The sequence below is a fragment of the Aspergillus wentii genome (genome assembly GCF_001890725.1).
Source record: "Aspergillus wentii DTO 134E9 unplaced genomic scaffold ASPWEscaffold_4, whole genome shotgun sequence".
In the NCBI taxonomy this organism is placed as follows: domain Eukaryota; kingdom Fungi; phylum Ascomycota; class Eurotiomycetes; order Eurotiales; family Aspergillaceae; genus Aspergillus; species Aspergillus wentii.
In genome coordinates, this window is record NW_024467835.1 from 1,808,730 (window position 1) to 1,833,695 (window position 24,966).

At 48.7% G+C, this 24,966-nt stretch overlaps 10 protein-coding genes across 10 annotated transcripts; 4 read left to right on the top strand and 6 right to left on the bottom strand.

Moving 5' to 3' along the window:
- Positions 1 to 368: 368 nt before the first annotated feature.
- ASPWEDRAFT_172128 (uncharacterized protein) lies at positions 369 to 2,110 on the bottom strand (the record flags this gene model as incomplete). Its single annotated transcript, XM_040830892.1, has 4 exons — positions 369 to 513; positions 570 to 611; positions 664 to 1,823; positions 2,063 to 2,110. The coding sequence occupies 4 exons, from the start codon at positions 2,108 to 2,110 to the stop codon at positions 369 to 371; spliced, it is 1,395 nt and encodes a 464-aa protein (XP_040688990.1).
- A 308-nt stretch (positions 2,111 to 2,418) lies between these two features.
- ASPWEDRAFT_172129 (uncharacterized protein) lies at positions 2,419 to 3,025 on the top strand (the record flags this gene model as incomplete). The annotated part of the gene is made up of 4 exons (XM_040830893.1): positions 2,419 to 2,542; positions 2,609 to 2,691; positions 2,738 to 2,855; positions 2,901 to 3,025. 4 exons carry the CDS (start codon positions 2,419 to 2,421, stop codon positions 3,023 to 3,025), a joined length of 450 nt encoding a protein of 149 aa, XP_040688991.1.
- Positions 3,026 to 3,050: 25 nt separating this feature from the next.
- ASPWEDRAFT_172130 (uncharacterized protein) lies at positions 3,051 to 3,560 on the top strand (the record flags this gene model as incomplete). Its single annotated transcript, XM_040830894.1, has 1 exon — positions 3,051 to 3,560. The coding sequence occupies one exon, from the start codon at positions 3,051 to 3,053 to the stop codon at positions 3,558 to 3,560; it is 510 nt and encodes a 169-aa protein (XP_040688992.1).
- A 949-nt stretch (positions 3,561 to 4,509) lies between these two features.
- On the bottom strand, positions 4,510 to 7,440 carry ASPWEDRAFT_40524 (uncharacterized protein). The gene is made up of 3 exons (XM_040835335.1): positions 7,198 to 7,440; positions 6,665 to 7,106; positions 4,510 to 6,613 (listed from the first exon to the last, which is right to left on the bottom strand). Exons 1-3 carry the CDS (start codon positions 7,226 to 7,228, stop codon positions 4,771 to 4,773), a joined length of 2,316 nt encoding a protein of 771 aa, XP_040688993.1. The 5' UTR covers positions 7,229 to 7,440; the 3' UTR covers positions 4,510 to 4,770.
- A 395-nt stretch (positions 7,441 to 7,835) lies between these two features.
- On the bottom strand, positions 7,836 to 9,070 carry ASPWEDRAFT_27965 (basic helix-loop-helix domain-containing protein; the record flags this gene model as incomplete). Its single annotated transcript, XM_040833073.1, has 2 exons — positions 7,836 to 8,429; positions 8,483 to 9,070. 2 exons carry the CDS (start codon positions 9,068 to 9,070, stop codon positions 7,836 to 7,838), a joined length of 1,182 nt encoding a protein of 393 aa, XP_040688994.1.
- A 718-nt stretch (positions 9,071 to 9,788) lies between these two features.
- Positions 9,789 to 10,730, bottom strand: ASPWEDRAFT_40526 (uncharacterized protein). Its single transcript, XM_040835336.1, has 2 exons — positions 10,179 to 10,730; positions 9,789 to 10,101 (listed from the first exon to the last, which is right to left on the bottom strand). The coding sequence occupies exons 1-2, from the start codon at positions 10,568 to 10,570 to the stop codon at positions 10,035 to 10,037; spliced, it is 459 nt and encodes a 152-aa protein (XP_040688995.1). The 5' UTR covers positions 10,571 to 10,730; the 3' UTR covers positions 9,789 to 10,034.
- A 430-nt stretch (positions 10,731 to 11,160) lies between these two features.
- ASPWEDRAFT_40527 (putative nucleoside hydrolase) lies at positions 11,161 to 13,426 on the bottom strand. Its single transcript, XM_040835337.1, has 6 exons — positions 13,259 to 13,426; positions 13,051 to 13,154; positions 12,795 to 12,964; positions 12,700 to 12,734; positions 12,355 to 12,651; positions 11,161 to 12,269 (listed from the first exon to the last, which is right to left on the bottom strand). Exons 1-6 carry the CDS (start codon positions 13,292 to 13,294, stop codon positions 11,643 to 11,645), a joined length of 1,269 nt encoding a protein of 422 aa, XP_040688996.1. The 5' UTR covers positions 13,295 to 13,426; the 3' UTR covers positions 11,161 to 11,642.
- A 2,330-nt stretch (positions 13,427 to 15,756) lies between these two features.
- Positions 15,757 to 16,947, top strand: ASPWEDRAFT_109813 (uncharacterized protein; the record flags this gene model as incomplete). The annotated part of the gene is made up of 1 exon (XM_040828116.1): positions 15,757 to 16,947. The coding sequence occupies one exon, from the start codon at positions 15,757 to 15,759 to the stop codon at positions 16,945 to 16,947; it is 1,191 nt and encodes a 396-aa protein (XP_040688997.1).
- A 1,159-nt stretch (positions 16,948 to 18,106) lies between these two features.
- On the top strand, positions 18,107 to 19,643 carry ASPWEDRAFT_40530 (protein ERV29). Its single transcript, XM_040835338.1, has 5 exons — positions 18,107 to 18,416; positions 18,494 to 18,606; positions 18,755 to 19,248; positions 19,302 to 19,366; positions 19,424 to 19,643. Exons 1-5 carry the CDS (start codon positions 18,250 to 18,252, stop codon positions 19,494 to 19,496), a joined length of 912 nt encoding a protein of 303 aa, XP_040688998.1. The 5' UTR covers positions 18,107 to 18,249; the 3' UTR covers positions 19,497 to 19,643.
- A 1,150-nt stretch (positions 19,644 to 20,793) lies between these two features.
- ASPWEDRAFT_172137 (uncharacterized protein) lies at positions 20,794 to 21,999 on the bottom strand (the record flags this gene model as incomplete). Its single annotated transcript, XM_040830895.1, has 1 exon — positions 20,794 to 21,999. One exon carries the CDS (start codon positions 21,997 to 21,999, stop codon positions 20,794 to 20,796), a length of 1,206 nt encoding a protein of 401 aa, XP_040688999.1.
- Positions 22,000 to 24,966: the final 2,967 nt, after the last annotated feature.

A 24,966-nucleotide genomic window follows, 5' to 3' on the forward strand; every position in this document is an offset into this window, starting at 1 on the left:
TTGATATAGCCACATATGTCATTGGAGCAGTGGTGGTTATCAAAGCGACTGGGCCTCGAACGGCTGTGTGTTTCGGTAGGTGGTGTTGAGGGCGAGGAGTTTAAGATATCATTATGGGTCTAATGGTGTTGAGAAAGAGGGTTTGTCCAGGTTGGATGAGTCCTCGTGATGGTGATAGGTCTTTTTAGTCGGTCAGAGGTTGGGATTAATATAGCAGATGTATATAGCTGCATATACTGCTAGACAAATGAAGCCCATATTTGTCACTTGCAGACAGTGGCAATTTTACTATTTGCCAGATCTAAACAACACAGTCCAAGCATTTCTCATTTCATGATTCTACTGTCCAGACCAGTCAGCAATTCAGACTAAACGTCTGTCTTAGCAGGGAGAGTGATACGGTGCTTGGTCATGTAACCGTCCCCCGCAACCCCCCAGGCCTGCCGCGAAAAGAAAGCCGGATTAAGATAGATAGAGACTTCTGTCCCTTCTGTTCGGGGTGCAAGTCCGATTCTAAGGAAGAAGGAAATGTCAGAATCAGGGTTAATGTCTTGCAGGCGTAAACTTACTCGGAGATAAAGTTAGTCGGCTGAGATGCCTCGGCGAATGCCCTAAGGAAATCATCGTTAGTATAGAAATACAGTATGGGTTTGTTGAACATACTTAAGGATAGATGCATGTGCAGCTAGTTTACAGTGGCGCAGTAACTGCTTCGCAATAAACGAGTCCGGACGAGGAATCTCCTGACACATGATATAAGGCTTGCAGGAGAGTTTCCTCCCCAGATCGCCCTTCTCCCCCGAACTCGACGGAGACGACGTCGTAAGCTCATACAGGACGAGATTGTGTTTTGGGCCTGCGTTTGGCCGTGACTCAGCCCATTCTCTAGGATTCTCCGCAAGAGACGTCCAGAGGTCGGAAGATGTGGCGCGGAAATCGTCAGGGTAGGAGACCACGCCGCCCAAGTTGAGATGCCTCTCCCAGTCATCGAAGGCGGCTGTCTTGTCGAATAGAGAGCGGGTGTAGATTTTGATACGCGGAGCTGGGAACTGCGTTGCGTCTAGTGACAGCATTCTCGGGCGGAGGGTGCTGTGGTTTGTTTCGATATGGGTGCGGATCTGGTGCCAGGGTGTGAGGAAGGTTGAGGAAGCGAAGTAGTCGTTTGTGAGGCCGCAGGCAGAAAACACTTTGTCCATCAGAGATAGCACTTCCGGGGTATTCTGGCAAGAGGGGAGAAGCCAGTAGAACTTGCTGCTGAGGACTGAGGGCGCCAGGTCGAAGCCTACAAAGGTGGAGGATGAGCCGCACTGCGAGCAGGTTCCCAGGGGATGTACGATGGCTTCATGGGAGTATAGTGTCTCTGTGATTTGCTTCCATAGCTCCGGGAGCACCTGGAGCTTAAGTGTCGAGGAGTCATTATCGCGAGCAACCTCTTCCAGAGTATCGATGACGGTAATCGCCGTTGAAAGCGAGGCAGACCGCGTCCGCTCCCCAGTCGAGGGAATGATATCGTTGACAAAGCGAACGATAGGCTTGTATTCTTGCTTGAGGCTCTTCCAGCACAAACTGAGCTCGAACGGCGTCAGGTCGTTGGCCATGGCTGAAGGATACTGAGGCGTGTAGGAGGTCTGGTCATTGATGGTGTTTGCGATCGGAGCTAAACCAAGATATGGAGCGATGTGATGCAGAAAGAAGCCTACATGTTTTTGGATGTCGTCTGGTGTGTAGCGATCAGCGTGTCTCAGGGCGTTTTCGAGATAGGGCGCGAGAAGATAACCCCATTCGGTGGTAGACGATGAATCCACGCATGTTGCGTTGGTGAGCTGTTATGTTAGTGCTGTGTACTATAGTGTGAAATTAAAGGAGCTCACCAAGGTGTTGAAAAATCAGCCATTGTGCTCGTTGCCTCTTAGTGATGTAAAGATGGAAGTGAACAAGAACAACCGAGAGTTACTGTGGCTATCTATGGCAGCCCACTTCATCTATAATCTGTATTCCGTACTGTATTGTTTTAAAATACAACAGACCCACTTCTTAAGATTCAGCCCAGCTTGGCACGAACTGCCGCACCCCAAGCAGTGAAGAAGATTGATTGGCCCACAGCAGACATCCATCATGCCAGCGGCTGTCGGGATAGAAGTGGGTCATGCGTAGTATACAGATACGAGTATTGGGTCTGAAGAGCCGATGTGGAGAGGAAAAAATTAGAATGAGCAACCGAAGCGCGAGAGCTGAACCGGCTCTTTGATGATCAGATCGGGAGAAAGGCCCATGTAATGGTTTGTCGAGAGGTGATCGACTGTCTGAAAATGATCTTATGCTCGGGACTGACTCGTTCTTTTGGTCTTGCGCAAGTGATGCCAATGCGGCCTGGAAGCGATGGAGGGCTAGTCTGTCCATGTTAAACCAATATAGACTATGGAACAGCACATCTGGGTTGATGATTACCAGTTTCAATTCTCTTCACAATGTCTCAACGACTACAACCATCGCATTTCTCCCTCGAATTCTCCATCCGCCCAACTCTCTTCCACTCCCCAGTGTATGTGACATCAACACTGGCTGAGAAACGTCTCACCATCCTCCTCGACGTTTGATCTGTATAAAGTGCGCGCGAAGATCTACGATGTTGGTGTCCACGAGTGTCCGCTGGAGTTTGAGAACGATGACTTTGTTCTTCCCATTGAGGGGGTGTTTCTTCTTTATTTCTGCTGTGGCCGTGCTAAGGTGGATTTAGATATGCGAAACACTTACTTCCGATCAAAGCATCAAGGTGGTGATTCTTGCCTCACCTGGTAATCCAACAGGGAGCTTGATTCCCGTGAAACACATTAAGCGAATTCTCAATCTCGAAAGTGAGTGTGCAGCCGTGATAGACTAGATGAATACTGACCGACAAGCCTTCCATGGTCTCCTTGTGGTGGACGAGGCATACATCGACTTTTCCTCTACCCCCGAAGACGCATCTACGGTCCAGCTGCTCTCTGAATACGCCAACCTGGTTGTTGTGCAGTCACTGAGCTAATCCCACGGCCTTGCTGGTATCAGGTATGTCAGATCCTCCAGAATTGACTGAACCCGTCTCATACATCGTCAGGGTCGGCATGGCATTCGCCCACCCAGCCATTATATCCATGTTCACCAAACTCCAAATGCCATTTAGCATCTCGACACCCACATTATTTCTCGCGATCAAAGCCCTCTCCCCGAAATACGTAAAACAAGCAAAGAAAATCACTGACCAGGTTTGCGCCAACCGAGATGCTTTTGTGAATACCCTTGGAGAAGAACGGTTCCGACAGCTCGGGGTTGGGTCTGTAGTAGGCGGGAACCAGGCGAATTTCATTGTAGTCCCGATTCTCAGCCACGGCGAAAATGAAAAGAGAGATGGAGAGCGAGCAAAGGCCGTGGTGGCAAAAGTCAGTGAGATGTATGGCATTGGAGTGCGATATATCGGGTCAGCCGTACATTGTGAAGGCTGTATTCGAGTGACGATAGGCACGGCGAAGGAGCAGAAGATGCTGGTCAAGGCGCTGCAGGAGGTGCTGGCTGTGGTGTAGAATTGACGAATGAGTAATCGTAGACTGCGTGTATATTTATCCGCTTTCTATTCATTTAAATTGAATATTATATATAAATACTATTATTATATTGTGTAGCTGAATGTTATGTAACTCGTAGATCAGTGCTAAAATAGGGCCGCCAAACAAGAGAAAAGGCTCTTCCCCCTCTGTCTACTTCCGGTCCAATTTACTTAATTCTTCATCAACAATTCATTATCCGAAAATGCAAAATTATCGAGCTGCTTCTCTCTTCCAACCCTCCAACCTGGCCAAGGCCATGGTTCAGACCACGGATCGCTCCACTGGCGGTGCTCCGTATCTGTTCGGCTCCATCATGGCTTTCCCCCACATAATCCGGCCGTCGAGATCAAGATCATCAATTATGAGCTGGCGGAATTTGTCTCGCGCGACTCGCTTTCTCGTTCCCGACCCCGGGGGCAGACTCCATTTCACCTGGCAATCGGCGAGGTTGAGGAATATCGAGTTGCTCTTGTCCGTCGTCACCAGGGAGTTCACCTGTACTTGGTCTATTTCATAGTGTAGTTTTTCCGGGAGTAAATGTAGGAGCTGGGGGAGCGCGAAATGGATAGTCAATGTCCATCCTTGTAGACGGCTGTTCGCGGCGTTGTCGCGTTCAAAGAGGATAAATGGTATACCTCGCTGCTCTTCATGATCAGTAAGTGACAGTGTTTGGGGGTTTGGCTCTCATTTACCTTCTTCAACGCTTGCGCGAGAACCAGTCCTGCGATTCCACCGCCCACAATCAGGACAGGCTTCCGGGTTGAATTATCCGAAGCTGAAGCCGTTCTATCTGAGGGCAGGAAGAAGATGGGTGATCAAGCCGCGGTAGTAATGCTGTGGAACGCTTTAAAGCTGTCTGGCCATCTTAAATGCAAAAAGGTCATCGGAAAAGACGCTAAATGGTAAATACACTAGCAGCAGCCAATGGGGTTGAAGATCGGAGTGGAAGGTATATCGAATTCAGTATTTACAGTTGGTGTATTTTGAAGTTCCCCGTCCCATTTAGGCTGTGTATGGTTTTTATTACAGTACATCGACAACCTACCTGTGCTGCAATATAAGCATGATGAATAGTCAATTGGATGTTCTCATAGTATAACCGTGAAAAGAAGTTTCTTGATGTGGCCTTTCATTTAAATCAAAGAAACATGTCTTTCCCACATCCTCCAATATTGGCTATACCAATCTATCGTTCATATACTGTTCGAACAAAGCAAGCCTCATCGGATTCGTTCGTCTTCTTAGTGCATTGCCACGAGACGATCGATACACCCCTAAAGTTAAACTCATAATCATATCTGTGTCCTGGGTGTGACGAAGCATGGATGACATACTCCCCCAACACGGGCTCGCCGTTTTCAACGTGTCGAAGAGCAGGGGCGAGGTTCAACCCATGTGAAAATCGAGTGGTGGGGTTTGTATCTTCACACACTCCCACAGACCAGATCAAGATATGTGAGTGGTCAGGTCCGGTGGTAGTATCGGCAAAGCGGACGATCGACCGGGATCTGGTCTCCTGTACGCCCTGAGGTTCATGGACAACCTCCTCGTAGATGTATTCTTTCTCATAGGCTGGGTCAGATGGATACTGTGGGGAAAATTTCGCATTACCGGAAATATTTTTCTCGTGTTTCGGTGTTTTGGTTGTTTGAACGAATCTCCATGTACCATGCAGAGCTCTAAAGATCGCCATTGCCGCTGCTACACTGATAGCATCCGGGTCAGAGAGTATAGTCCGCAGAGAGCCCAGCGTTAGATCCATCTCAGCTTCTCCACTGGTAAAACTCGACGATTTGTTGAACGGGTACCGAGCCGGTACAACTGGACCATGTCGTTCATCAGTATCTCGAAGTGGAATGTGATTTATTCCCAAATCCCTGGCAAACGACTCTACCAACCCTGTATAGTCAGCCATGGGGAATTGGCCACGGTGAAGGTATGGATCAGCAGATCGGAGATGACGCATTTTCTGTCTTTCTTCTGCCCTCTGAGCCAGTTCTGTCTGGGAGAGATGAATGTCTTCTCTAGCCCATCTCTCTGCAAGATTCCGAGCCTGCATCTCAATAACACCCCAATAAGGGGCTCTGTAAAAGCCAACAAATCCCAGATCGGGGATCTCTGTATGCATGCTACCCTTTCCATCCAGTATCAAAGGGAAGAAAGGGTCAGTTGCGGAGTATTCCAGCACAGAAAGTACATCCTTAGGTAGATAAAAGAGTGAGCCAAACGGCATGAAGCCTGTGGCCATCACGATGGCTGCAACATTGTCTAATTCCGTTTCTTGGCCATTTGGAAGGCGTACATGAAGCCGTGCAAGACCTGATTTCTGTTGGTGTACTGCACAGACCCGGCCGATGGTGGTTGATATCGCTCCCGATCGAACGAATTCTGCATGGTCGTTTCCAATGGCAACCCATGGGGGCCGTCCATCTGATTCACTCTCATTAGAGATAGATTCGACTTTCCCGACTTTCTCATAGTCACTTCCCAGTAGAGATTGGAAGTAGCTGTTTACCCGGGTAACTTGCTCCGACGAGACAGGTCCGAAAGCATATTCAATGGGTCCAGGTGGTCGTCGAGCCAAGTCGTACATAACTATATCAAGTGGTTGAAATGATACATTTTCTTGGGACATGTCGCCTGAGACATGCGGCAGATAGGTAGGTATGGTCCGAAAAGGCCTTGTGCAGACATGATGCACCTCGTACTCCTGCCAGGATTGATTTGATCCGGCAAGCTTTAAAGAGGAATGATGAAGAGCAAGAGCGGAGGCAGCCTCTGCTCCGGACATGCTCCCTCCGATAACAACCACCTTCCCACGGGTGTTGTCATACCCTCGGAACAGGTGATTGAGAGTCCCAGTCTTGTGCAAGCTAGAACTATGGACGATTCTGTCTTCGAACCCGGAGAGTCCAGGAATATCTGGAATATGCGGACATGAAAAGAAGCCGGATGCAACAATGAGGAAATCGAAATGCTCTGTAACGACTTTCTGGTCTTGATCCTTGATGGGGTTGCCCTCGTCAACGCTGATACCAACATTAGCAGGTCATAATAAAGCATTCGACAATTAAACAAACCTCTCCTTCACCCAATGCACAGTCCACCGTGCATCTGCAGTCGCATTGACATCTCGAACCGTCTGAACAACTTTATGCCCCAATCTTATCACTCCCTTTGGAATATACCGCTCAGCATATGCCTCGAGATACCTCCCCACCTGCCACGCCTGCGGAAACATAGGTAACTCAGAGCCCCCAATAACCGACTCCCAAGCCAAATCCGAGAATCCTACCGAGAACCGGCTAAGATTTGTTCGCATCAGCGGATTAACCGGCCCAGTCTCGCTGCTATTCTTTTTCGAACCGAATGGCATGGGATTTGGGTCCTGAGACGCCGTGCGGCTGGTGGGCCATAAGCCGCCGATCTCATTGCGCTTTTCGAAAATGGTGGGAGCAAATGTTCCATCTGGATAATTGCAAAGGAGGGTTTTGGCTGTTACAAGTCCAGCGGGACCGGCGCCTGGGGTCACGTAGGTTGAGTGGTTAGCTCCCAATGGAATCTGATTAAATTCTTCTAGAGATGATTAATATAAATCTGAGGACTGACAAACCTATTATAGCAACTTTCTTAGGGTTTGGCATTTTGGAAGCTTTGTTTTGTTTGGTTGTTGATGGGGATGCAGACAGCGCGAATTACCCCTCCTTGGGATGCAGGCGACTGCGGGGATAACATCTCCACTGTTTCGTCCAGGTGCTATCAGCCCGAGTATCTGGATTGACAGCAAAGATTGCTAGGCTTTATGGATATCACCATGATCGAAAACGAAAAGAAGTGAAATAAGGTTAAAATGTTCTGTCAGATCATGGAGGGATGGAGAATGGTTGTGTTCCTGGTGCGGGGAAGCGAATTCCACCTCGTGACCTTAACTGCACCTTAATTCAACTTCTGGCGGTTGAAACATCAAGGATCATCTGAATGGAAGGGTGCAACTTGTATGGGGTTGGCTAAAGATCAAAAGTGAGATTCAAGGGATACCATGAGTTTTGGATGCCAAAGCATCTAATAAATTATCACTAATATTCAGTATCGATGGATACTTCATCTATATACATGAGAACATAAATCATAACCCTTTTATACTGTCCCAAATAAACTAGTCAATAAAAGCCACCGGTTGCAAGAACACCAGTCCAACCCATAATAAAGAACCATTATAAGTATTTGTAAAGTTGGAGTGATACTTGATACTCAAGATATCAACAGATCCTTGACACTCATCCCCATTCTCCTCTGCGTTTCTTGCATCTCACGATTCCTATCCTCCTGTGAAGCGAGGGTGGAGTTTGTGAGTTTAGTGTTAATTGAATCTGCAGTACCCCGACGATCCCTGTTAAGCATGAGCAGGGCAGCAGATGCCTCATGGTCAATTTCAGCATCAGCACTGTAGGCAGAAGCGTTGCTCTGTCGAGGTAGTATAGCTGGGGAAGTGTTGGCAGATGTCGGCCACTGTTGAGGAGAGAAATGGATCTGAGTACCCGCAGAAGCAGGCGGACCCAGCACAGGACTGGGAAGCGAGGTATGTGTAAATTCAAAATTCGGGCCCGCCGATGGAACTTGAGTGCGAGGGGAGAACGATGGTGATGTGTCGTTGACTTGAGCACTTTCTGGGAGCAGCTCTGGAGACGCTGATGCCGAGTGCAAATCGTCTGGAGCCAAAAACTCGGGCGAGGTTGGAGAGGGAGGAGCTGGGGGCATGCGTGGAGGAACGGCGATTCTCTTGCCACCAGCCACCTTGAGATCTTGTACACATTGCTCTAGGTAGTTGACGTAGTCGATGCTTGCCTTGAGATTCATTAGCATTCATTGCTCTGAGCAATTGGGGTAGCTTGTCTTACCTGTAAAATGGCAAGTTTGTGCATTTCCTGGCCCCGACATGCAGGAATCATATCCTTCAAAGTTGAAAACTCCTCGTTCATCTTAGACCTTCGCCTCCGTTCAATCAAACTGTGAGCTGTCTTCCTGGCGATCTTTCGACCAGCAGCGCTGGTAGCGCTGGGCTGCTTCTTCTTCGAGTTTGCCGATGCCGGCCCATTGTTGGCTGGGGCCTTGCCCGTTTCCTTGGCTGACTTAGTGGCCGTTGCAGCTGGCTTAGGCGGGGGCTGAGTCTTGGGCTTCATTTGGATGATTTTGCGGGTGCGAGTGGGAGGAGGGGGAAGGTCGAAGTCCTCGAGCGGGCGTTTGGTAGCAGACGAACGAGGGTTCGCAGTACGACCCAGGGCAACAAGATCAGGCGAGGTTGGAGAAGCGGGAAAGTAGGACGACGGGTCAGACTTTGAAGACCTCCTGCTGGCAGGTTCGATTTTGGACGGACTGAGGGCAGCTGGAGGCAAAGCAAAGCAGTCTGTTCCCTCGGCGAAAGTCTGCTCCTTGATGATGAACTCCCCTGACATTGCGGGAGTCGGGGGAAGACGAGAACGTGACATTGTCAAGGTGATTCAATGCAGGCCGATGATTCTTCAATTCCAAACCGGACACGAGGTCAACGGGCAGAATTGTGTGTGCAACCTGCTGTCGAGGACTGTCGTACAGGATAAGAAAAGGGGAAGATAAGATAAGTTGCACAATGGACTCGAGCAGCAGATAGCAGTGTATTGCAGTGAATTATGCGTGAACTCAGATGGACAATCGACAATCCCAAAGTAAGGAGACTATCGGGGAGATAGATACAGGACAGATAGAAAGAGACCGGGAGGGCCAGCAGTATTAGTATTTGAAGCAGATAACAGGAGAGAGCATGAGCACGTGGGGGCACGAGCAGCAGCAGCAGCAGCAGCAGCAGCAGCAACAACAGCCATGGTGGATATGACGAGGATTGCGGCCAAAGGCCATGGATGATCGACGAGACAAAAGTTGGAGTCTCCAAAGCGTCAAGAGCAGAAGAGCAAGTGTCGCGTGCTTGTGTCGCCCACGCGGCGGCATGGCGGGCGCTGATTGGCCGGGAGCGCAGAGCACGAGACCGGCTGCCCTCGACCAACTCGCCCGCAACACCAGGGCTCGTGGGTGCAGCAGTGGCCGATGCTGCTGGTTCAGCGAATTCAATTTGGCTCCTTGCGTCCATGGATATCTACGGTTTCAGAGTACGATATATGAGGTATATGAAGGATCGTCGTGATTCTGTTGTATTCTTCTCTCTCAGTTTTTTTCGGAACAGTCCTGCTGCTCTTATCAGGTCAACCTTCACAAGCCAAAAGGCGCAGTGGCAGAACTCAAAAACCAGTCCATCGTCCCGTTTTATCCCATTGCTAATCATACAGTTTGAATCGTAATCTCATAGCCATATGTCGTTCCGTCCAGTTTTTGCCTCCCCAAATGCATCATCCCCTGATTTCTTCTCCGTGTCGCTCCGGACCAGACAGGAATCCAAGCACGTGCAGAGTCCCCTGGCACTCAGTGGACGTGGCTGGTTACCTCCTGGGGACCGCAACGGTGACTGCATTCGACATATGTTCGCCAGCTATTTCCAGTGAGCATGCTATCGTCATATATTTTTTTATATAAAAAAGGAAAACGTGAAAAAAAAAGTGTGCTTACCAGAATGCTTCATCATCTGGGAGAGCGACCACACATGATTGGGCCTGAAGAGAGCAGAGCTCAGGGCACATGTTGGGCTCTGCATGGCCCGCTTTTCGCTCCTCAGATGCACTCTGCGTGCGGTTGGCGACGTTGGATGCCATGACCTTGGGCCACGCTCGGGATGATGAAGATGGAGACGAGGATGGAGAAAAGGATGGAGTGCCCGACTTAACCGTCTTGCTCGCTATTATTGTGCTGTTACTCGGAATGGTACTGTTTCTTGCCATCGTGCTGTTGCTGGGGATGGAGATTTTGGCCATCCGGAAAGGTCCTGTGTTGGCGGCAGGCAGGGCAGCCACAGTGCCAGCCAGGACGGCCAGAGTAGTTGCGATGATGTTGTTGAGTTGCATGATGGTTTGTATAGTGAGGAATAGAAAAAGATTGAAATGTTCGATGGCTTTGATAATTCGTTGGCAAGTTATCTTGACGAATCTTATGCTTGAGTTTGATGCTATTCCAACATCCCGACTCTATGACCTCTTATATAGACCATCACGCACCATAAAAAACACCCGTTCTGGTCTACTTACCTCCTCTCCAGCCTCTCCAGCCTCCCAGCATTCCACGTTTCAAGCCTCTCCCCGCGTTTCTGCAGCTTTTCATCCGCGCTATGAAGCCGATATTCAACCCACATTCCGTCCACCCCTTCCTTTCCTCACCACTCATCTTTCTGTCTCGCACTGGCGATGCATAATTTATGCTACTTGCATTCCGCATTGCAGATATTGTGATGATATCATTGGAAGAATATCTGTTTGGCCACTTCTGAATCAATGCATTCCAGGTGGTGTTTCACTACTCCGCAGACTGAGGCTTGAATGTCGAAGGCTTCTATATTCCCTAGCCACCAGCAGTACAGAGAGCTGGATACGTCACTTTGCAGGTTCATTGCACATCACTTGGGGATGTTCGAGATGCAACTCGAACAAATTAACCTGAGTCGTGTGTTCAGTGTTGTAGCATTATCTAGAGCACTGAATACTTCTTAGCCCAGGGTTGTGTTCTCAGCATAGCAATTGACTCTCTGAAATCTACCCAGTAACTACCTAGAATGCATAATTGACGTCAATACCTAGTCAATGAAACAATAATTTCCATCCCTATTGGAGTTTTACAGATGGTGAAATTACATGTGTTTCTACTCCTCAGGCACGCCCAAGGGGAAATATCCTCCAGCTCCCAGAAGCCAATGACGTTCTACCCAGCCCTGATCTAGCATTTCAATGCTCCGATCCAGGCACAACAAAGAATGATGTGATCGGCTTGATATTTCCCGATTTGGTCTATCGGTCGAAGATCTGGAGCATGGTTATTGATCATGACGTCTATATGACTTTATCTACATAAAACTGTGTATCGGATTCTATTCACGTTCAACCATCCCTTGTACTAGAAGTATCTTCCTTCCCTGGGATAGCTCCCTCAGGTAAACAGCCGTTCGATGATGATCTCACCAAAGTTCTCCTCTCCCGGGGAGGCATCCATTCTCCAGATACGGTTTCCGGCCTTCTGGCTCAACCAGAGACCATGGTCGCTGGAGCTCTCCTGGTCTCCTTCGATGCGATGACGGTTCCGTCCATCCACCACGCACATGCCCCGTGTCCACTGGCCCGTTGTTTCAATCCGGATATCCTCTGGGGAAGTCGAGGATGATTTCCAGCGCGGGTCCACGGGGGTTAGAGCGTACCAGACGCAGACAGGGTCGTGCATGCTCAGTTCCGCCTCATCTCCCACGTGTCCTGGATGAAGTCTCTCGAGTGTCTTAAAGGTGTGGGCCATGAAAGCCGAGACCCATTCCGCCAGTGGCGAGCCTGTCTCGAGAAGCGGGGTAATGGCCTTGCGGAATTGGCCGCGCTTCATTCCATGGCGCAGGGTGATATTTAGCGGGAATTGGCGGAGAGTAAGCTGTTTGCTCAGCTTTTCTGGGTAGCCTTGGAGACTGACGCTGTTTGTTGGCATGGTGCTGGACGGGGTGGGAGAGGTAAGGGCATAGACCCGTGCGGCGGCGACTGCATCGGCATAGGCATTGAACTCGCCCATGGGGGTTACCTGGTGTTTCCAACATGTTATTCCACTGCCATTCCATAGTTCCAAATATGTGTGGTTACAATAGGGGCCTTGTCCGGAAACTTACATTTCCGGGGAAGTTCACTGTTCCTCCCATGATCACCACCTCCTTGACCTTGAGGAAGGTCTCTGGATCGGCCGCAGAAGCTAACGCCAGGTTGGTCAAGGGACCGACAGCAACCAGTGTAACAGTATCCGCCTCATTCTCGCGCAGGACACGCAAAATTTCTTCGTGTGCAGGACGTTTAGAGGGAATGAACGATCGGTGAGCGGCATCGCCAGTTGGGACCGGTTCGACTTCGACGGGATCGGCCGACGGATCAAAGAGATGCTCCCAAGTCTCTTTGGGAGTTAGATGGGGGTGCTAGAAGCTGTTAGTCATATATCTGGAAGGAGATCGTCCGTCATGTACACTGGCATGAATCCCGCCTAGACCATCGGTTCCGTCTGTAGATTATCAGTATTCCGTACACAAATCATTCTTTATCCGGCAAAAAGAAGACTTACGGAAATAATCCGCCAGCATCTTCTGCTCCTCGAGAGGATCTTCCGCTCCCACGGCGACGACTGGTCGACAGGCACGTAGAGCACCGAATCCTTCAGGCCGGCCTTGTTCCCTGCGCCACTTCATCTCGCGCTCGAGAATATGAAACATGGAGACGACATTGCGAAGGCAGCTGGATAGTTTAAAGAATTAGCTCTGTGGATAGAAAAGACACGAGAACAACAAATAAAACAAAGTGATAGCTTGGGACAATCCTACCTTCTCACTTCGATGTTGCCAAAGGTCAATGAGATGAGAAGCACTTCAACCTCTTCTGGTTTTGCAGAAAGGGCGAGCAAAAGAGCGAGGATGTCATCAATACCCTTTGCATGGTTAGCAACGGTCTATTGCCCATGGTTTTCTTCTCCTTTGTTCCCCTCGCAGCTAGAGCTCCGAGTGAGGGGTAGCTCGGATATATAAAACATACCGGATCGGTATCGATAATAATCTTTCTGGGTGACATGACGGAATTTGAGATATATAATGGTCTATAGTTCTATTAGAACAACAACAAATGATGCAAGAAACGATAGAGTTGTAGGAATCGAGCAGAAAGCATGGAAAGAGTTGAAGGTGGGGTGGAAATCATAATGTCTCCAGGGTCTTGGCTTTGTTATCGCCGCTTCCCCACTCTCCCACAACAGGCAGTGATCATTTCTGTAGAATCTAGATCATTCACAACTTTTTTTTGTGTTTTCTGAGTATTCTATTGCCACTATTATTTGATAGCTGCATATACTTTAGGATGTTGGATAGAGAGGAGGCTTGGTGTTTATTCGTTTAGTGCTAATCAGTTCATATTCCGCTATCCCTAAATATTTCAAGTACCTTGAAGGGTAGCTGGCCAACACAATGAAATTATCATACAATTACTAGAGGAGTAAGAGAGCAGCTTCCGGAAGCCTCGAAAAGACTATTGTACAGATAGAAAGTGGTGAGGTTATTGTTCAAAATGGATATATATATTGTCTTGTTAGGCGATATCACATATTACCTAGATACTGTATAGCATAGCTAGACTTCTTATATATTTCTGTAGAAAGGCGCTCTACTGGGAAGTGAGAAGACATGATTATGAATTGACATTAATTATTGATGATTCGACCTCTACATCGATATAACATGGCCGTGTCCGTCTGATGCATCCGATCTTAGACCATGCGAGTCCTCGTGGCAACAAAACATGTCTGCAAGGGATGATGCTGTGTCAAGTGTTGGGAGTTGAGACGGTCCATTGCAGACGGTATTTCCTCTTTCGTTCTCATCCATTCAACAGACATCGACTCGAGTCGTGGGGATGAATATTGTTACAGAGTACTTTTGGGGGTGTACCTGAATATGACAGACTGGTGATACGGCAGAATGCATATTCACAAATAACCCCTGATTGAGACAGCATAGTAATATTAAATAGTTATTAAATAATAATAATCCTCCCACGCATTGCAGTAGTTTCATCTTCAACATGAATCGCTAATAACCGTCGGGAATTACGGCGGAGTTTAGACGATCCGGAGACGTGGCCTGTTCGCTTCGACTCAACATCCCTTTCTCTCTCGGTCTTCTTGGCCAGGGGCAAATAACAGTAAAAAATAATAACACAATTAATCCTCAAACAAATGTGAGATCTCGGCGCCAATTCTTTCTGTATTACTTCAAATGAGACTTTGTGTCTGCCATTCGCCCACAACCCGGCAGCAGGGAATGCTACTAGCATCTAACAGGCTGATCCCCCGTGCCATCGGATATCCAGACTAAGTATATATCCCTGTTGGCGACATTGCGATTTCGCCGTGGCTCCAGCCATTCCCCTTATTGATATGTCTTTTCTTGATGGATATGGTGTGGTTGGTATTCCAGAATTGCAATTGTCTGGGTTGCTGTCTTGTATTTATGAGGCCGTTGGACTGTAGATTGATTTCATCATGATCGCAATATAGCCTCAGCTCAAGAGGCAAATCAAACAATTCCAAGACAGATCCTTGAGAAGACTCCGTAGATGCCTAGACCACCCCCGGTAGATGTAATATCAGACTCCATCCAATGCCACCATCTTGTATCTCTGTACTATGTTGTCGTAGTGGAGTGGAGCGTCCCAGCGCAAAGGCCACTATTATTCACCAGCGATAGTTGAAGGTTGACGGCCGCCCCTTCATCGTGTCCTCTTCTTCCCTTCCCTTTCCCTCCTTTCCCTTCACCTCTCCATCCTCCTCTCTCTCTTTTCTCTCTCCCCTGGCTTTTCGCTTGTTTTCTATTAACCTGCGTTTGCCCTTTTTTCTCTTCTCTGGTGATCACCAAGCTGTTCCCGTGCTTTGGTGATCTCCTTAACTTGTCGCCTCTAGGTCTCCGCGACCTCTCACTGTCAAAGCGCCATCGAGCCTTTTCAACCACACTAAGACCTGTCTAATTATCGATAACCAGGTCAATTCCTCTCCCGCTTGCCGCTGCTGTGCTCAAAAACAACAGCTTGGCATTTGGACTCGTGGTCGAAGACGGTCTTCGGTCAATCGAATCGGTTTTCTCCGTCGGCGAGGAAATCTGGCCTTGTCGCAATCAGCCCGCCTCCCCTACCTCCGCTGACCCCGTTTTCTCCTTCATAAACCTACCCTCATGACCTAAGGTGTCTAGAGATTCGCGAGTGATCGCCTTTTACCTTCTACATTAAGCACTAATCCTCATCTTTGGGGTTGAAGTGCCTGTTTCCTCATCCTATATTTTTTTTTCCCGCCCTTCGCCAAGTCTGGCGCGCTTGTCCCACACGTGTAGGACTCGCTTTCATAACCGTAATCTGTGTTCATGACTATTGCCACGTTGCATAAAGAAAGAAATCTTCAAGGTATGGTGCCATAGTTCTCTCAAAGAATTGATATGCGAAGCGCGTGTGTATGAATTTTTGACTGACGGTCAATTCACTTAGCCTTAACGATGATGAACCCTTACATTAGCTGGGCCCTGCTGCTCGTCGTGGCAGGTGGCCTTGGATGGTATTATAATAATGGAGCAACCCCTAAGGTCAAGGCTCCCGTCAAGCCTGTGGCAGAGAAGATCGAGAGCGCACCAAGCGTGAAGAAACCAAAGAAGAAAACAAAGAAGACCCCCGAACCCTCTACTTCGACTCCCAAGGCCGAAGAAAAACCCGCCGCTGAATTCAAGGCTCAGGAGGCCGACAAGCCCGATGAGGAGATTGACAAGAACGAGATGGCCAAGCGTTTTGCTGCTGTCAAGAACGGAACTCCCCAGACTAGCACCAAGAGCACCAAGTCTCAGAAGAAGAACAAGAAGACAGCTGCTAGCCAGCTCGAAGTCAACAACAGCAGCGAGCGCTCTGGCTCGCGCGTGTCCACTCGCACAGCCTCTACGAACGGAGCCGATGCTGACGATGATCTCTCCCCCGCTGAATCTCCCGAGGTGAACGCCACCTCGTCTGCCGGATACGTTTCTGACATGCTTGAGGCTCCCGCTCCAGGTGCATCGGTTCTCCGCGTTACGGGTTCCATGGAATCGGAGCCAAAGAAGCAGAAGGCTCAGACATTCAAGCAAGTCGAGACCAAGAAGCAGCGCCAGCAGAGAATGAAGAACGATGCTCGTAAGCAGCAGATCCAGGAGGCCGAGGCTGAGAGACGTAAGCTGCTCGAGAAGCAGCTTCACACTGCCAGAGAAGCTGAGCGCCGCGAGGCTGCCAAGTCTAAGCTGGCCGCCCCGACCAATGCCTGGCAGAGCAACGGTGCTGTCGCCAACGGCACCCCCAAGCCCACTCAGGCCCCCAAGGTGGACCTTTTGGACACATTCGAGAACGAAACTCCATCAACCAAGGCCACTCCTGCGGCCTCGAAGAAGTGGACTCAAAGCCTCCCCTCCGAGGAAGAGCAGATGCGTATTCTTGGCGCTGCTAATGGAGATGATGAGTGGACCACCGTGCCTAGCAAGAAGGCACCCAAGAAGAAGGGCGGAAAGACCGATGAGAGCCAGAGCGATCTCAGCGCTTCCGAAAGCAACCCTATCCCCGAGGTTGCTCCTGTTGAAAAGCCCAAGGTCACCATCAAGCCCACGTACCTGCCCGACATTCTGCAGTCCAAGCAGAAGGGCCACCCTCTTGACTCCGACTGGGCTGCCTAAGTGGCGCCCGTGCCTTCCAGCGGCCATCAAAAACTGTACTTATTATATTCATGGTCAAGGCGTTTTTCGGATTCTTCCAATTCAACTTTGAAAACAGCACCTGGTGAGGTGTTTGTTTCTTGTCGCGTCATTAGCGAAAAGAACACAAAACAAACGAACAAAAAACACCAAAAAAAGCTGTTTCACCTCATGTATTTTTTTTTTAACAATGTTTTTTTGGAATCGATAATCTTTAAGAAGAAATTTTTATGTGTGCACAGCTTGCTTGTTCACCCCCGCAATACTATTACCTTATTACCTTGTGATCAGTGACTGATGCTTTATATTATTCTACTGTATTTCTTTATTTACTTTTACTTGACAGCGCCAAGATTGGGGGAACAGTTAGCTGAGGCTCAAAGGGATGGTGCATGGATCGCGATCTTCTGCCGAACCTGCAGTATAGATCGAGTCCCAACGTCAAACAAAAGAAACATGTTTGCTTTTCAGAATTCAGATGTTTCATGCTGATTACTGTATCCCAAACAGCCTTAGTGGAGTCTCCTATCTGCCTTGTTTAGACTTGATTCTGCTGAGTCGTCAAAGGTCCACTAGTTGACGTTGTACTATTGGGTGACTTGAAATTCAGTTCCTTGGTCGTTTTGCTTTTTTCCTGGATCGTCGTTTCTGCAGGGCTATGTGCTTCTATTTCTGTAACTTGTCCTTATTCATCCTATTTTGGTCAATCCAGTTAGCTTCCATTGAGGCGCGGTCGCAAACCCATTGTGGCTTTGGTTAAGGCCAATTTGTTGGTCACTTTGTGGGGATCCGACGATCCGTCTGACTGTGCCTGGATGCCCTCACGCCCTGGACATGAAGACACAATTCAATGGCAGCAGTGGGTTAATATGCTTGAGATCTGGATCATGTAGCGTAGCGATTCACAGCATGACGATGCCCTGACAGCCTCCATCGTGGAGTGAAGCAGCAATGTCGTCACTGGGTGAAGAGGCAGAGTGTACAGCGGGGCTTGGCAACCATGCCCGATGCGGCGTAGCAGCGAGTTCCGGTCATCGTGGCCTGAACTGGAGAGAGTCACGGGCAGCGAATCAACGCCCGTAATAAGCATCCGGAGCTGGCCAACTTGGCGTCGTTCCTCTTTCTCATCTTTCCCTCTCTTGCCCATCCTCTCTCCTTTATCTACTGTTCATAACCCCCCCCCCCCCCCCCACACACACTCTCTCTTCTCTCTTCTTCTCACTTTCAACTTTCTTTCTATCCTTGATCCTTTCTCTCCTATTTTCCTTTTGTCCTACTCCCGCAATGGCGCAAATCCGCGGCACTGCGGGCTACAACCTCGGGCACCAGAACCCCTTCGGAGGGCCTGGTAGCGCCGATGCGACGAGTGATCCTAGTCCTTTGGATGCTATTCGAGAGCAGACCAGCAAGATCGAGGACTGGTTGGACACAATGGCAGACCCTGTCAAGCCGTATGTTTGACGCCTCCGAGAAACAAGGGCGACCGACAACAAACGGCCACTAACACCGTGTCTTTTCCGTTTTCCAGATACCTCCCAGCCATTGGTCGTTTCTTGATCGTGGTCACTTTCATCGAAGACAGTTTGCGTATTATCACACAATGGAGCGACCAGCTCTTATATCTGCGCGACTTCCGGGGCAGTAAGCTTTCCTCCCTACCGACATTTGCCAGGTGTTCGCGGCGGCGGTGGTCTATGCTACATCGGGATCTTCATGATCACCATCGTTACCACACCATAATATGATCATAAGGATGTGAGGTCTAACCATGCCTGTTCTTTTATTTTAGTTCCCTGGGGAATCACGCATACCTTCCTGATCGTCAACATCCTCGCCATGTCCGCATGTTCTTTCTTGGTTATCGCCCGTAAACACACTGAGATCGCGGTCGCCGGTCTGCTCGGAGTCGTCGTTACGCAGGGTATCGGATACGGTCTTATCTTCGATCTCAACTTTTTCCTTCGCAACCTGAGTGTCGTGGGTGGTCTTCTCATGGTGCTGTCCGACTCGTGGGTCCGCAAGAAGTTCGTTCCCGCCGGTTTGCCCCAGCTCGACGAGAAGGACCGCAAGATGTACGTTCAGTTCGCTGGTCGTGTCTTGCTGATCTTCCTTTTCATCGGATTCGTCTTCTCCGGCCAGTGGAGCTTGTGGCGTGTGCTGGTCAGCCTTTTCGGATTTGTCGCTTGTGTCATGGTCATTGTCGGATTCAAGGCCAAGTGGAGTGCTATCCTTTTGGTGGTTTTGCTGAGCATTTTCAACATTCTGGTCAACAACTTCTGGACTGTATGTTTCCCCCAATTTTTTGGGTATTTCTGTCAACTAATTCATCTTTCCAGCTCCACCCCCACCACCCTCAGAAGGACTTTGCCAAGTACGACTTCTTCCAGATTCTGTCCATTGTGTAAGTCAATACGTCTCATCCTATATATCTAGCCGAGGCTAACGAATGAATTCACAGCGGTGGTTTGGTGCTCTTGGTCAACATGGGCCCCGGTCAACTGAGTATGGACGAAAAGAAGAAGGTCTACTAGAGGAACCAAGTCCTTTTACACAAACGGCAGATCATGTCATGCGAAATCCAACGCGCGAATACGCTTCCTCTCAGCAATTGAGACACCTTGATACCTTTTGGAGACGCCTTTTTTTTCCATCAAAAACAAGCCTACATAGCCTCGTTTTGATTACATGCATTTCGATATTCCTTCGTATACAAATACACACGCCCCCTTATATTCCCCTTCCTTTTTTCTTCTCTTGTCACAAAATTCCTAGTAGCTATCTTCCGAAAATGATCGAACGCTGGGCTACAAAACTAGCTACCCATTACCTTTGGGTTTATAATAAACATAATGGAAGAATTCGCTTGCTGGACGGCCAGAATTTGCTTCAAAAGGAACAAAAAACACCTATAATACGTTTATCATATTCATACGTCAATACTCTGTAGATGTGCCCCCACAGTTATTATCACAAAACGCCATTGGCGACATGGATTCTATGTTTGTATTCATTTATACTGTTCTATCTGATCCATCTACCAATCATTCCCTGGTCCTGTGTACCCCATTGTAGATCTCCCCACTCTTTCAGGCAAAGATATCCAGACAGACCCCGCAATTCACATTCAAATTTGAACCGTGTAACGCAAACGCCGAATTCCATGTCCAAAACCGAGGTTTGAGCGTAAGAGAGTAAGGTAGGTGAGTACATAGATGGAAGGAGAGAGGTAGAAGATTGATACAACCGATAAAACATATAGAGCAATGGGGGTAAAACAAGAACGCTGCAACATAAGGAGACACAAACAACGGGGTATGCAAGTAAACAACGACTGGGCAAACGATGCAAATATGACAGGAGCAAAAAGGGATGAGCAAGAGAGAAAAAAAAGTATGTATTAGGAAAGTGGGGTTAATATACATGAAGGGGAAGAAGAGCAATAGTTGAGTTGCAAAGGATAATAAAAAAAAAAAAAAAAGGAAATCTGACAAGGTAAAGATAGTAGTCGGGTGAAGATTCTGTGCAGATGCGGATAGGTTGTAAATCAGGGCCAAAGCAAGCCTTCCGGGTGTTCCCACGGATATGTGTCATTTGTTGGTCCTGCCAATGGATGACGCTTTTTGAACGGCCCGGGGTGGCTTTTGTGTGTATCTTCCCGATAGAGATAGATGGGTGAACGACGATCGCTGTTTTTTATTCTGCTTCCAACGCCTGAAAGATCCAAATTGCGAGTCCAGAGCCAGAATGACGACCCAAGAATTATGAGCAACATAAAAAGAAAATGGAAAAGAGGGTTTTATGTAAGTTCAAGCAGCAAACTGCACGTTGTTATATGTCCATACTCCAACGATAGGGTCGATATGGTTCCAACTGGCCAAATCCGACCTCATCATGGGTATCATCGTTTATTTCCAATTGCAACATATGGACATCCTTGCTGCCCCGCTGTACAGTAGGTAAAACCTGTGATAGCGGCTGACGGCATAACTTGTCATCTGTGGCTTTTGACCCAGGCCGCGATGCGGGTGTTACAGGGCACTGCCATACACTAGGAGAAGTTTCAGAGTCGGTGGTGGAGATCGTAGAAGGGGAGCCGGGTCGCGAGGTTATAGGGTGTGATATGACAAAGTTCGATTCATCACGGCCATGGGTCAGCGCCGTCGAAGACGGCTGACGAATGTTTTGACCGGTGGTGCTCTCGGGTGCGGACGCTTTTTGGGCACGAAATTCGGGAGGTACTGTGATAGGAGAAGGTTTAAGAGTTCTCTTTTCAGGGTTCTGAGAGGATGAAGGTGGTGACTTTTGACCAGTCGCAGAGAATGGTGATGAACTCCGCTCCGGATCAACCGCATTCTTATCCTGATCTAATCGATCATTGGTGCGGTTACTACTGTCGAACCGTTGTTTTCCAGCCATGACCTTGGCGCTTGGCGGAGGTTGCAGCATCCACCTCGTCTCAGCCCTGCTCTTGGGCCCACTGACAATAGGAGGGTGAAGGTCGTTGACGGGTGGCACGCGAGCGATGTAGTATTTGCTGGGTTCATCCGATTCCGCCTTACCCCGACCAGAGAGCCCGATAGAAGACCCTTTCACTTCCACGTCTTCCCCCCATAATGGTTCATCCTCGCGCTGATACCGCATACGACTCCATCGATCGCTGAGGGGGTGCTTGAGACTGGAGCCTTTATCCTTCTTCTTCCCCGAACGACCGCCGCCGCCGCTTCTCAAGTCGGAGTCCGCATCATAACCATCCGTATCCCAACTTTCCGGGCGACGGTTGTGACGGTTACCACCTCTTCTCGCGGGGGGGCCGGGACCTAGAGCAATCTCCTCCCTCCATCCTTGGTTTGTACTGAACGGAGTCGGTTGGGGGAAAGGTCTGGGTTGATCGGAAACGATAGCATCGGTCTTCTCCTTCTCTCGCTGCGATCGGGCAGCATCCTTCTTGCGTTTTCGTCGGTCTAAAGAATTGGCACACGGCGTACAGGTAGCATAGTAAAAGACGGCGGACTGGACGCCTCGGTAGAGCCACATGGTCGAACCCTAGGTGGGCGGACGGGTGACGACAGGGTGGATTAGGCAGATACGATATGTATGTAACGATCCGCGGGGAGGAGCTAGATCCTTTTATTTTATTTCTTCCTTCACGAGATCAGATTGGCCCACGGGCATAGAAAGATAGAACTCGATATCTGCAGAGAGGATGACGATAACATGAAGGGCGTCCTGAGAGGAGGGTTAGGATAAGAGGAAAAGGAATTGGGAGGTCGCCCAGCGACCTTGTTAAGCGCAGGCGGATAAGAAGGCGAGAACCACGACAGAGGAATTGACGTGGTCGTGGCGCAAGGAGACAGAGAGAACACGACAGGCTGAACAAACGGTTTAAACCACCAAATGCAAAAAACAGACACCCAGCGAGAGGGGATGGAGGAAGAAGGAAAAAGAGGAGTGATGATGACGGGAGAAGAAGAGAAAGTCAGGGGCGGCGGTGACGGGTGGGGAGCAGAGCGGGTGGTAACTTACGGGGTAACGCCGTGACGGGCCAGGGGAATCAGTATTTATCAAACGGTCGGAGAATTCGATCTGCTGGATCGGCAGGCGGATTTGCTGTTTCAGGGTGAAGAGGCTGTCAGATGGAGACGGGAAGCCGTGTAGGATGAAATAATATTATCGCAGCAATCTAAGCAGGAAGTGGAAGTGGAAGTGGTTAAATAAGACCACACAGTCTGGGGAAAAGCAAGGCGTGTTGAACGTCAGCGCTGGCCATGCATGGATATTATGCAGATTGGGCATCATCATGCGGCTGGGCGACTATAAACAGCCACTCGCCATGCGAGAAGATGTTGGATTGTGTTCGCAATGCGGTCAGATAGCAGGCAGCATCATTCCCATATACATAGAAATGGTACACCAACTAATCTACGATTAATCTATCTGTCGACGCTCTTTTAAATGAAGCTGTCTGGTCCATGGCACCGCTGCGATTCAGGAACAGCGCGGATGTAACAGACTCGAACATCCGCAAGCGGCCAATCAATACCAGCCTTGCTTGTTTCCACCATTATTGCTCATTATTGCCCTGTTTGCGATTCATGTCGTCGTGCCATGTAGCATTGCCATCCATTTCAAAGCTTTGGCCATATGATCGATCTATCTCAATCTTCAATCTTCAGCCCAGTGATTTGGAATGGACAATGCACGTGGGAACACTCCATGAGACGATAAATCCGAGCACTGCCACTCGACCAGTCATTCTTCTTTCCATCGCCCTTTCTTTTCTTCTCGAAACCTCCAGAGTCGAGCCGTTGTTTCTGATGGATAATATATAATAGGAGTCAACCCAAGGAACAAACTATATGTGTCTGACTATATGTAATCCTTACTTCCAGGGGCTGGAATAACAGTATCAAATCCATCGTCCTGGGTCGACCCTGTAAATCACATAAATAGCCCCATTCCACAGGGCAGTGGATCGATCCCCTTAAAGCCTTATCCAAGAATAGAGCACAAAAAGCCAATGCAAGACATGGTAGGGAGAAGGGATGAGCCACTCATAATAGATCTGAGTATTGGACCTTACAGGGAGTGCATAACTAGATCATTAGATTAGATTTCACAAGAAACCAGCTGCAATGCTAATAAAAGAACTATACCCCAATCCAACAGAGAAAAAAAAAAAAAAGAAAACGAAAAAGAAATAGACATCAGGGTCAATGCCACTCCCTTAGATGCAAAGAGATCACTTAGTCCTTTTTTTTTTTTTTTAACCACCCTCGTCGCGATGGAAAACAGTAGAGAACATCACTCCCCTATAAGAAATATCTGCAATGCCCAGCCACTGGGCACGTTCTCCCCTTTCCATTTTCTTTTTGTTCTCGTTTTCTCCCCCAAGAATTGCCGTCCCAGAAGCTTGATGTTCGATTCAAAGGTGATAGATAGCAGACGCCTTTGACAGCAGTCGTAGAATCCACCAATGATGTCCGTTCATTCATGCGGAAATGATTATCGGATGGAACGATTTTCGCTCTCCGCATGCACTAAAGAAAAGAGAGGAGTCGAGGGTAGCCAGAGAGTCATAACTGATTCGTGTACATCGATTTTTTGGCAAGCGCTGTGTCGGACTTTGTGTGTGTGATTCTCCTCATGCGTTCTTCGTTCCCTTGACCACCTCTCCTTTTACCTTTGTCCAGTCGATATCGGCATCAATGCCCTCGTCTACCTCCCCGCACACCACCACATTATCTCCTCGAATCAGATATAACCCATGTTCGATCTCTGAGCTCGGCTCGTCGTCGTCTGGGGTTCGGATTATCCGTTCAATAGTGTTAAGCAGAACCAAGTTTGTCAGCTGGTCTGTCGATAAAAGCGTCCCGACTAAAGTCCGGCCGTCGACGGTCAGAATTAAGACCTTTTCTGTTCCACGAAGAATATACCAATTAGCCCAAGTTCAATAAGTACCAAGCACTCTTCTGCAAGAAAGCTTCAATTGCCAACATCAAGTACTTACTATTTATGTACGAGTGAAGAGACATGGCGAGGGGCTGCGGAACCGTCCGAGGTTAAGCGCAAGAGAGGTAGATATGCCCAATTTAATATCCAGAACCAACAATAGCTCTAAGCCTATGGTGTAAGAGAGCTTTGAGCCCTCCTCGCTGCTTCCCCGCAACGTGGAAATAAAGTGCAAGAAGAATTGCCCGCGGAATTCGCTATTCTATGCAATGCGTCGAATGCTCTTGGGGGTATCAATTCGTTTCAAGAACGCTCAAATAAACTGTATATGCACAAATATCGAGTTGTATGGCGGGAAAATTATCGTGCTAGGATGGGATTGTTGCTCGGTGTTTTGGTTCCGGGTGATGTCGGTGGTGTTGTTAGGACCTTCAACGCGTGGTTGGCTCTCCGCTAAGCTGTATTATAGCAGCACTGTCCAGGAAAGAATAGTGGTTTATAATGGTTTAGAAGCGCCCGGATCGCTTGTCATAACACATGAGATTAAAAGGC

Bases quoted from the DNA above. Each gene is read 5' to 3' on its own strand.
- ASPWEDRAFT_40524 (XM_040835335.1), bottom strand. From the start codon at position 7,228: ATGCCAAACCCTAAGAAAGTTGCTATAATAG. The intron at 7,107-7,197 runs GTTTGTCAGTCC...ACGTGACCCCAG, and splicing joins TAAGAAAGTTGCTATAATAG to GCGCCGGTCCCGCTGGACTT. The intron at 6,614-6,664 runs GTTTGTTTAATT...TGTTGGTATCAG, and splicing joins GTGCATTGGGTGAAGGAGAG to CGTTGACGAGGGCAACCCCA.
- ASPWEDRAFT_40526 (XM_040835336.1), bottom strand. From the start codon at position 10,570: ATGCAACTCAACAACATCATCGCAACTACTCTGGCCGTCCTGGCTGGC. The intron at 10,102-10,178 runs GTAAGCACACTT...CACTGGAAATAG, and splicing joins CCAGATGATGAAGCATTCTG to CTGGCGAACATATGTCGAAT.
- ASPWEDRAFT_40527 (XM_040835337.1), bottom strand. From the start codon at position 13,294: ATGTCACCCAGAAAGATTATTATCGATACCGATCCG. The intron at 12,965-13,050 runs GTAGGATTGTCC...TAAACTATCCAG, and splicing joins GGCAACATCGAAGTGAGAAG to CTGCCTTCGCAATGTCGTCT. The intron at 12,735-12,794 runs GTAAGTCTTCTT...GATAATCTACAG, and splicing joins GATGCTGGCGGATTATTTCC to ACGGAACCGATGGTCTAGGC.
- ASPWEDRAFT_40530 (XM_040835338.1), top strand. From the start codon at position 18,250: ATGGCGCAAATCCGCGGCACTGCGGGCTACAACCTCGGGCACCAGAAC. The intron at 19,249-19,301 runs GTATGTTTCCCC...TCATCTTTCCAG, and splicing joins TGGTCAACAACTTCTGGACT to CTCCACCCCCACCACCCTCA. The intron at 19,367-19,423 runs GTAAGTCAATAC...ATGAATTCACAG, and splicing joins TTCCAGATTCTGTCCATTGT to CGGTGGTTTGGTGCTCTTGG.